This window comes from Merops nubicus, unplaced genomic scaffold (assembly GCF_000691845.1).
Source record: "Merops nubicus isolate BGI_N331 unplaced genomic scaffold, ASM69184v1 scaffold26399, whole genome shotgun sequence".
Taxonomy (NCBI): Eukaryota; Metazoa; Chordata; class Aves; order Coraciiformes; family Meropidae; genus Merops; species Merops nubicus.
Window position 1 is genome coordinate 24,720 of NW_008629385.1, and position 11,556 is coordinate 36,275.

The window sequence follows — 11,556 nt, forward strand, 5'->3', positions numbered from 1 at the left end:
ACTTGCAGTCCAAATATGGCAATATAGTGCAATTCTAAAAATAAAAGTGAATCCCTTGTGATATCCAGCCCTTTTGCTGTGCTTGTTTCCTTTTAGGGCTCAAGTTTCCCACAGGAAAATCAGAGCGAGGAGTTTGCCTACAGTGCCCTACATCATGTATGGATAAAGCATAAACACCAAACCCATGCTGGAAGCTCCTCCTGCTCTGGGCTGTTCCGTACAAGCCAGACTATTTAGAGCCATCAAGATAAGAGGAAAAAACCCCACCCGGTCCCAGACACCCACACCTTTATCAGCACAGTTACATAAAAGACATCCGAGACAAGACCTGAAAACATGTGACGTATCATTTATTTCTTAAATGTATTTATGATCCATTCAGACCTTTCAAATAAAGTGTACAAGTGCATTTCAGAATAAAAAACTACACTCTTCACACAGCTCTGTAGAACACTACATTTCATCAAGGAACTTGAAGCAAAAACTTCCTATTAAACCACCCATGCATCCTTTGGCTACAATAATATCACTGATCAACAAGTACTGCTATTCAATTCTGAGTTTCCCTTTAAAGAGAAGGAGCATCCTAAAATACGCCACCCCTTCCAGAGACCTCTCTTTAAAGAGAGAATATTAAATAAATTAGCTAGGCTTTTAGGCAAAACAGTAAGGCTACTTAGTACTGTCGATGCATGACCCATACATTTGGAGACAGGCAATCCTAGGCTACGTGAAATGCGTCAACAGCCCTTGAAATTTTAGTATCGAGATAACATCAATCCAGAACAAATGGCAGACAAAAATGTAACCAGTGGAACAATCACTGAAAAATGTGCAGTTTCTCTTAGGATGGGAAGTGCTGATAGCAGATTCAGAAAAAGTGTTTATAAAATTTCCTAAGAACCACGTTGACATTCTTAAAATTACATATCGTACAAAGCCCTAAACCGTGTGACTCTGCACTTACTGCCCCGTTAAAGTCTTGTTTTAAAATACATATATACACATAAAATACATGTATCTGTATTATAAAACAATCGATTTAACACGGCAGTAATGGTACAGTCACACAATACACATATATACACATATGTACATCTACAGCAAAAAGGAAGCAAGCCAAGAGATGGATGACACAGCTGGGGGACAGATCGTCTCAAAGGGAATAATACATGTCTTGGAGTTTTAATAGCTCATAGCAAAATTATCTCTTGGAAATAATTATGCAAAGATTTAGAATCAGATATTTACATGCTTCTGATTTATTTAGTTCCATTTAATATTTAAAAATATGCAAGTATTATTTTAAATCAGTAACATTTGTCATTTTTGGCTCAACTGTATTTTTTCTTATTATTAGTCTTAGCTGAAAAGTCAGCTAAGAAATGTGTATTAAAACGATGGGGTAGAAGCACCCCTCTCCCCTGTATCTTACAACAGTTCTGAGTTGGCACAAAATATGTAATTCTGGAGCCACGACACTAACTCTTCCTCAACTGCCTTGCATATCAAAACATCCATTTTCACCACCTCCCCCTTTCCTTGCAGAGTATAAATCAGAGTAAGCCCAGGCAGGGGTGAGGAGCACGGAGGAGCCCGGGCTGACACCCCGGGACTCCCCATCGTGTCAGAACTGAACACAGCCTTAGAGCCCCAAGGGTCAGCCTGGCTCTAATTCACCTTTGCTTCTCTAATCTGATTTGGTGGATTTTTTGCAAAGTTCTTCGTAACAGGGGTTTCACACTCATACCTCTTTCTCATCTTTTAATACAAAACAATTTCCAGCATTAAAAGGTGCACAAAGTTCTTACAAACACACACAAACACATTCTTACTTGTGATTTTGTCTGTTCTTGGCCTTTTCATTGAAACTGAGGAAAAAACTACCAGCTGTAACACTACTTGTGTAAGGAGCTGGACTGTCTCCCAAGCAAAACTCCTTGTAGCCACCTTCTGACAAATGTCAAATCTCCACAGAATACACTGAAATAACATACCTGTGGCTCCTGCTGTCCCAGCTACTGTGAAGGCGCAAGGAGACAGGAGGGGACAGCAGGAAAAGCAAGCACCCCTTACAGGACGACTGCTCCACTCTATTTCCTTCAGCAGAGCAACCTAAAAGCACATGCAGGCATAGCCTCCCATGCTCGCGGGTTAATTGTAAACAGCATGTGGAAAAAAACAATTATAAAAGGTACTAATACAATTTTGAAATCCCTGAAGAAAAGACATACCCACGAGTATTAAGAACAGTAAAAAAGCCCATCATTAGCAATTGCAAACTCGTTTCCATCCCTTTGCATTCATTAGAGGAATACAAAATTGAATCTAGTGTTTACATGCTAGAATTGCAATAGAAACTATATTTCAAAGCTTACATATGGAGAGAAATTTATCAGCATAAGAACTTGCAGAACACTGTGCTGTACAGCATTTCTAAAGACAGAAGTCTGTGAAGACAATATATGAGATTGCAAATCCTTTCAGACAGTTCAAAAGCGTGGCTGGAGGTGATGCTGCTTCCTGGTATCTGAAAGGATTAACTGCACCATTATTTTTAGTACGTCTGAATGACAAGAATTTAACCTCAAGAAATACCTAACCCCTCAAAAACCGAGGTGATCAGAAACATACAGGTACCTTACAGCCCTCAGGGTTTTATTTCTTTACACACTAAACATCAATTCTTTTGACAGCATCTACAGAAAATGTTTTTAAAAAATGTTTTTATGAAATACTTTTCATACTCAGCAACGCTAATATTTAAAAATACTTCACAGTGTGGTACTAATGTAACTTCATAAAACGAGCAACTTGAGTTAGCTAAAGCCCAAAGCCTTATGTTATATTAAAATAGTCCAAAGATTTCACACACACACACACAAAATCACTAGCACTATAAATATACCTAAGCCACTTTAGTGCAAAGTCTGTTTTTGCTTCCCCTGACAAATCCCTCTATATTCCTGCCAGCATATTAAAATGTCATCCTTTACTAATCTAATTATTGATTTTCAAGGATTCATTTACAGTTGAAATCCCAGAAGAACTTTATTCAATTTACCATAAAAGTAATGGCTTGGTTTATTAAGCATTTGATTGCTCGGATCACGTGAGCTTTGTCACATTTAAGAATGACTCACATATGCACAGCAAGATTTGAGTTCATCTTTACAAGGAGTTACTTGAATTTATTTAACTTTTTAATTAAAGGATCTCCAGTAATGGCCATCAGAGAGAAGCCAACGCTTTGAATTACAAAACTGCTATCCTCATCTTACAAATTCATAAAAAGAAAGAGGTCAGGATAAAAAGTTGGGACTCCCTTCCCCCTTCCAAGGCAGCCGGGGTTCCCCCGGGCCCTGCCCAGGTGAGCACCCTTCCACAGAGCAGCAGCTGCCAACTGCAAAACCCGTTTGTCTGTCCAAGCCCAGATTCTAATCATAACCTAACACAACGTGCACCCGCTCAGCCCTTCGAAAGACTTCTCAGCAAACAAGCTGCTGGTTGCCAGCCCCAGCGGGACGTGGCCGCCTGGTCTCCCTGCACTGCCTCCCATCAGCTCAGCCATCACAACACTCCATCCCTCACTGTCCTCAGCACAGAACAACTTCGACAACTCCTGTTTCTCAATTCAAGGAACCACAAACTCACTCGCTAGAGAATGGGCTTTGACTGGACAGATTGCTACAGCACACCAGAGGCTGCCACCAAACAACCTGCAGCAGGGTGCAGGAACTTCACTGACATTAATATTTTCATTAACTGCTAAAGCTCAAGAGATGCAAACACGATATGGGCAAAATCTGCAAACACTTCCACTTGCAACTACCACTAAATGCATGCAGAGCAGACACAGACTATGGCTTGTTTTAAACTCTGCAGTGGGAATAAAAACTGAAAGGTGACAGCAGGCAATATTGAGTGGAGAACCATCAGCCTGCATAAGCAAACTTCTCACCTGCCTAGAAAATGTTATGTCGCAGAAAATAAACCTAAAAAGTTTACTAAAACTGTATCACATTATTTCCTTATTGCTGGAACACCTCAGATGGTCAGCCACGACACAGGCTGGCGTTATCCCACCTTATGGAATGAAATGGAGGAGCTGGATCACCACCCCAGGGCTGAAGGGAACCCGTTTGCTGCAGGAGCCTGGAGGCTCAGATGTGCTGCTTTCAGAGTGCAGCAAAGCAAAAGCAAGATTAAGCTCCACCTTTTAAAAACATGTACTGTAAAGAATATTACCCAAATAAAATACTCCATTGTTCTGACAGAACTACAATTCACATCCCACCACCAGCACAGGCACAGCTCCCCAGTGGGTTTCCTTTGTTTCCACTGGCCACAACTTTCAGTTTCTTTCTCTAAATGAAACTGCATCTGGTTTTACACATACTGAATTTAAATTTTGAAGAGGTATCTCTTCCAAAAACATTTTACATACCTAATTTTAACATTAAACATTCTGCCTTTGCTTATCTGCAGAAAATGTCAAAGTGGCACCTCTGCAATGCACAGGCAACAAGGGAAATAACAGCTGAGAAGTTTTAAGACATTGGTCTCTAGAAGTCAGGAAAACACTTCTAGTGCCAAATGAGTTGTTTTCGTGATGGATAACTCACCCACCATCCTAAAGGAGAGGGGCTGCTCACTTTGATGGAGACAGCCTGTGAAACCTGATGGCTCAACAGCCTCATCTGCAGCAGCTCATCCCAAGGTCTAACCTGACCTCAGCCAAATGTGTTTCAAGGCTACACAACTGCCAAGTCTTAGGGGACCCAAAGTGGCTAACAGACCTAATGTATTGACCCGAGACCACAGCCACACACAAACAACAGTATTCACAGTACAAACAATGTGGAAGATAAAAAAAAAAAAAGCCCTATGTTAACCATGCTCTCTACAGCTTGAATTTCAACAACAGGAACAGAAAAGAGAAGAGCAGAGAACAGAGTGAAGGAAATTGGCTGGCTGGAGACAGCAGGGAACAAGCAGAGCTTCACCAGGAGAGCAGGTGGACTCAGCTCGGGCACTTCTCCACTGCTGTCATGCTCCAGCCCCTCCCCTCCTGGAAGCCTCAAGAGAACACCAGCAGTTGCAAAGTGTCCACTCCTTCAAGCTGCTCTCCTCCCATTTAAGTATAAAACCCACAGAGGCTTTTACACCTCTGGGATCTCAGCAGAACATCCGTTACAAATGTGCTTTGCCAGTTTCAGATAGTGTTGGAAGTTAAGTAAAATCCAAGTTAATCTTTAATGACACCATGGAAAGGATGTGTCCTCGTATTCTGCAACATCATAGAAGGGAAGAGAAAGGTTTCTAAACTAAAGAAAATAAGGGCAAGATCAGGCAAATGTTTTAGCAGGTGCTTCAAGTACCTAGGACCAAAAATGCATTAAAACAACAACAAAAGCCCTCTAAAACCTCCACCTCCTCTTATTAAGTTAAAATTACCTACAATAGATGAATCAAGTAATTGGAAAAAAAATTTAAAGGGGCCTTTTGTTTGTAATGTCTAAAGGTAGACTCCTACACTCAGCTATTAGTTCTTAAGAAATATGTTTTATTAAAGCACTGACTTGAATTAGGCATGGAAGTTCTGTCAACTTCCAACCCTGATCTGGAGTAAGATCAGACTGAAATGTTTCAGACTTTCTGACTCATGAAGGTTCAGTATATCTTTTCTCATCACAGCAGCCAGTAATACCACAATAAATATTTAAAAGTCTGCTTATTAAATCTGCATACTGAATGTTTCCATCTCACATCATACAGAGCCCTTAGAAGTGTCTTTTTCAGAACAGAAACTGCTGAAATTTAGGAATTCTAACAGGTCAAAATTTTATACGAGCAGGAAAGGAACAACACCATAGGGATGGCAGCATGCAGCTGAAATTTGGAAATTCTCACTCAAGTCTGCTGTAAGAAAGACTCTTCACACAACCCCGTGCTACTCTTCGGATTCTCTGTGCCTTGGTACTTTGTACCTCTTTCTTCTTGTAACAAAAGCAAATATTCCTATTTATGAAAAATACTCAGAACTGCCCCTTGGCACTCTGACACTGAGCTGTGTCAGAATCCAACTAGTAGAAACAAATTTCAAAGTGATAAGAAGCTTATAAACAAGCAAAAAATCCCTTACAACACAGAGACTGTAGAAACTAGTAACATTTAATTAAAAAAACTAAAACCAGCAGAAACCAGCAAAACTTGTTTCACACAAAAGACATTTGTTGAATTAAAAAATCCTGTCACTTGATTGGAGATTATTTCACAGATTTCCTCCCAGTCTATTGTAAAACAACAATATAATCACAACCTAAACTTCCAGTAAACTTTTTTAAAAAAAAGAAACAACTCAAGAGTTCTAGAGGAAGCAAATTATCACCTTCTGAGAAGCTGTGCTACCATAGGAAGGATTTCTATACACACAAAACTACTATTGAATTGTGTCCTGCAAGTTGAACCTTCTAGCAGCTTAATTTGTGAGGCAGATAACCCTAATAAAAAAAAAATTAATAAATTATAGTCTGAGATGGAACTTCAAAATTAGTTCATTTAATCGTATCACAACACACAGTTTTTATGAAGATGTAATTTGATTTCTGTATTCTCCATGGTGTGGCATTTATCTGTGTGATGCTCTCGATACCAATTTCTAAAGCACCAGGCACTCGGATACAAATATAGCCAAGAATGGATTAGTTTCATATGTACAATGATGAAAGTGATCCAACTGGAAAGTTTTGCTGCCTAACAATTCCTAGCACAGACTGATGAAAAGGGCTACTGTGCTTCGTGTTAGCTGTATGACAAAGGCTGTTAAATGGACTGCTGAGCAAACAAGGTAATGCATCTCAAAATTATTTCTTCCACAGTTGGCACAGAGAACAAGATTCACCCTCATGCAATTTCACTGAAGAGAACAGACTGAAATGTTATGAATATTTAAAACACCACATACAAAACAGATCAACATTAAATTAACTTAAAGGAAAAGTAGTAGTTTAAATTTAAAAAAAAAATAAATCAATAAATTAACATAGACAAAAATACAAATATTTGACACTAAAACTAAGCTACTGAGGCAACATTTAAAAGCATCTGTACAAACACTGCATGAAACTTGAATGCATCAACTGGCTCCAACTCCTCTCTGTCCTCATCTCTTGAAGACTTCCAGATTCTGATTTTCACCTCTCACGGCAATCATCTGAGCTGATGAAGACTTTGAGATGAGTAAGGCAACGGAACAAAAGCCTGGCTGTTTGGAATGTTATAACTGAGCCCTAGCTGCAGAGCAACAACAGCTGCAGGCACGCGCCCGCATCTGCAACAACCCCTACACTTGAGCACAGTTCGAGGCTTACAGCTGAAGCAGCAACTGCTTCCTCTCATGTTAAATCTCTATGCCATGATTTAGACCCCTCACCACTTTTTAAAACATCCCATATTCTCAAAAGCTAGCATACAATGCTCCTATTTAAACCCTCTATTCACGTCATGGAAAAAAAAACCAACAATTTTTGCTCTCCAGCTTCCACTTAAACCTGAAGCTCCCATTTTTAGGGTTTTAGGTCCTAGCAGATTCAATTCTTCTATCAAATTTAATCAAATGCTATTTTGATGATAGATTGCATCACTTCAAAGACTTTGAAGTGTTAGATAGGGTGAAGAGTCAGAGAAAAGCTGTTGGGAGTTTACCTGAGAGGCTGTTCCAAAAATACCACACACGCACTTGGATAATAGTGACTGAAGCCCTTAAATTGTTCCCCAAAGCCCACCTTAGCCATAATACCTACAAACCACTTGAGAACAATTAGCCAGCTGATATGCTCTGAGCTTATTATACCCTTCATAAATGACTCACTACACCCTTACACTCTGCTCCCCCCACGGCTGTCTGTCTCTAACCAAAATTCAGACTGCAAGAGCTCTGCAGAACAAATCACTTCTGTGGTGTGCTCCTGGATGCCAGCACAAGCCCTGGCTCTAGACAGTGTCCAACTACAAAAGACAGCAAGAAATGTCATCATGAATGCATCAGGGTTTAGACAACCATTGTTCTTAACATTTCAGATGAAGCAAGGAGGAAGTTTGTCTTCAGAGGTTTGGACTATGGATGAAATACATTGAAAGAAGACCAAGATATGCCTTAAACGTGCTTTGTAGCAGCACTCTCAAACCCTAAACCAGGCAGCAGCAGTGGGGGGTTCTGCCCCATCCTCCCCTGGAGCAGGTACACACACATCTGTAAGAGGAACTCATGTCTAGCAGCAGTGGGCACTGACTTGTACAAGCCATGCCAGGAGTGCCTGATCCTGCTGCTTTCTCATTCCCTCACTGGCAGCCTCACAAGACTGTGCTGGAGTAAATGTGGATGGGCAGCAAACAGGATGGTCTGCAGCAATCCTCATGTGTGACAAGAGAAACCAAGCCCTTCTCCAGGACAAAGTGTAGAGACAGAGGATGGGGCTCACAGAGAGGAGGGTGTGTGTATGCCTGGAGGAGGGACAGGGCAGAACACTAAAAAGAGGAAGATCTTGATCTATAACAACAGTAGATCTGAAACCGTTTCACAAAAATAGTCTTCCTTTGGCCAAGAGACTTACCCCAGTTCTGAAAGAATCACGTTACCTTTCCCTAGCATGCTCATTGCCACTACCATGGCACAGCCACTGTATCACAGGGGCTCCTGGCAAGCCAACGTCCCGGCGGGACGCGACCTGTGGGCACCACGGTGTGCAACCTGCCCAGAGCTGTGCCAGGGGGATGCCTGACCAGGGACAGGAGAGACAGTACGGTGCAGACTGTAACCCACTGTCATGGGGATATTTGGTTCACTTCCATGTTCCAATATGGCATCAGTAAAATGACAAGAATATTCTTTAGGAAAAGCTAATCAATCTGAGGGCCACATTGCCTTCTTAACAGCATTACAGTACTCAGAAATATTTAATCTAAGATAGCTTGACAAAGCTGCGGTCAGTGAGGTTTTGTTTCTCAGATACAGACTCTGTTTGACCAGTGAGATAGGCGTTTGCCAACAGGATTTAGCTCCTGCTATATTCGAACCATCTAATCCCACGAAGGCTAAAGAAAAATGTTTCTGATCTAGCTCTGTGCACTTATGAATAACTCAAATACTACAGTTAAATTTACAACATAGCTCCCTTTGCTGTTTAGAAGACAATTGTTTTCCTTCCTTTCCCCTTAAGTTCTAGTATGTAAAATATCAGAAGAATTTAGATGATTTTTTTTTTTTTTTTTAAAAAGGGACATGTTATTTTTAAAGTTGCTCTTGAGAAAATTTCCACATACAAAACCGTGGCATTTCTCCACTGGTTTGAGAATAATTTTCATATGTTTGCATCATTCTCAACTGGCTGCCACAACTCTGGTACCATAAAGTGATGTGTGTTTTCTCTTAGCTTATCAAAACACATTTTATTTAACTGCCAATTTTTTCTGACCCAAGTTTTTCTTCCTCCTTCACAACAAAGAGGAAAAGGCAGATGCCACGCTCTGATCCTACCAGCAGAACGGGGCACAGAAACCAGCCCAGCCCAGCCCAGCCCTCCCGAGCGCACGACGCTTCACACCACATCCCTGCACTCACGGCTCAGTAAGACTCTAAGGTGACTAAAATGTTCACATTGTTCACTACTGTTTTAAAGTCCTGTCTAGGTAGCGCTGAAAAGCAAATTGTTTGGCCCCTTCTGTTATGATGCTGGAACACTGTCAATATACTTTGGCATATATTAAAAAATCCCTGTAATATACCATATACTGTGACATTTCCACTTCAGATCTATCATTTACATGTGAAGCACGAATCTCCAAAGAGCCCAGTAAAGCTGTAAGAAAGATTACATTTTGCCGGAGCTCTCAGACACCCACTCCATTCAGTCACACCAGCTGGAGAGGTAAGTGTCAAGATACAGCTTTATTCTTAAAAACGAATATGGAGGTGAAACTCCACAGCCTCCTCCACAGCAATAATTTTTTAAAGTGAAATTGCAAATGATATGTGCTCCTGATTCTTCTGTCAGCAGCATTTCTCAGAAACCTTTTTGCAAATCTGGACATCTTAAAATCACGTTTAATTTAGTTTGCCATTGACGCCTTTGTCCCTGCACTTCCCAGTCCAGCTGACAGGCGTCTCAGACATGACATCCGTTGGAAGATCTTTTGCTCCTAGAAGTAGAGGAGTCCTTAGCTACCCTCTGTCTAGCACAAGAGGCACAAATAGCCCCCGAGAGACGCTTAAGCCCCTTCTGAAAGACACTGTTGGAGAGACTGTAAATGACACAGTTGCAGAAACTGTTGCTAATGGCGAGCCAAGTGGTCAAGAAGGAAGCGACGCGGTTACTATAGACATTGGAGCTCTCCAGCAGAAAATAGATGATGTAGGGCAACCAGAGGATGTAGAAGACGCTGGTGATGCGGAAGAGAACCATGGCGTAGCGCTTGTCCGGGCAGGGCAGCGCCTCGCCGGCCTCCCCGTCCTGGGAGCTGAAGCGCACCCGCCGCTCGTTGATCTCCTTGGTGTGCTGCTGGCAGATGCGGAAGATGTTGAAGTACGTGAAGCAGACGATGAACGCCGCCGGGGCGTAGAGCATCACCACGATGAAGAGGGTGAAATAGGGATCGGTGTTCCAGGAGTTGGCACACCACTGAAACACGTCCCCGTGGTATCCAGGCTTTCCCCAGTGGAAGGAGGGTAAGAAGACCAGGCAGGAGTACAGCCAAATGGTCAGTATGCAGATTCGAAGCCTCCACGGGGTGACGAGCGTGTTGTAGGTCAGAGGCTTCGTGATGGCAATGTATCTGTCAATGCTAATGCAGGCCAAAGAGGCCATGGAGACGCTCAAAAAAAGATTTGGCAAACCAAGGACTCACTTAAAACAATAGGGTAGTGCAGCAGAGACAAAGAAGGCACCAGACAGCTCACGCCCACCAGGAGGTCAGCATACGCCATAGTCTGGATGAAGTAGCTGGGGGGCTGGTGGTGTGGTGGGTCAGCAGAGGTGCACAGTGAAAGACAAATATCACAATAACGTTGCCCGAAATAATCAGCACCATGAGGAACACAATAATAACCACTTCCAGGAGGCAAAAATTGATGGTCTCCAAATAGCTAATAGCCAGGAGACAGAACGGCCGACCACTCTGGTTGCCAACCAAAGAGGAGTTCATCTTGAGCACTGCAGTGATCTCTTTTACTTCATGCTCCTGCCTGCTGCCTGCAGCCACTCCACTGCTGTCATTGCGGCTGGTGCTGTGTGTGTAGCAATGTCAAAACCGGAGCTCCGGTCCCCAGGGCTGCTCCAGCTGCTGCTGCTGTGCATTGTCTGCAGCACAATTCCCCTTTAAATCCGGCTCCCCGCCGCTGCTGGTGCACCGGGACACAGCAGCAGTCATGTCAGCAACTTGGCACACGGGAGAGGGCTGCTATCAGAGCCCGCCCGGGTGGGCTGCCTCGCCGAGAGGGGACGAGGGGTCGGGGAAGAGGGAGAAGGACCCGTTACCGAGCCAGGACGAGAGTCCTCC

At 42.5% G+C, this 11,556-nt stretch overlaps 1 protein-coding gene across 1 annotated transcript; it reads right to left on the reverse strand.

Annotated features, from left to right (window-relative positions):
* Positions 1–9,775: 9,775 nt before the first annotated feature.
* On the reverse strand, positions 9,776–11,202 carry GPR21 (G protein-coupled receptor 21). Its single transcript, XM_008946984.1, is given in 3 exon segments — positions 9,776–10,879; positions 10,882–11,002; positions 11,005–11,202. Coding segments are annotated over 3 exon segments (1,032 nt in total). The 3' UTR covers positions 9,776–10,166.
* Between the last annotated feature and the right edge of the window lie 354 nt (positions 11,203–11,556).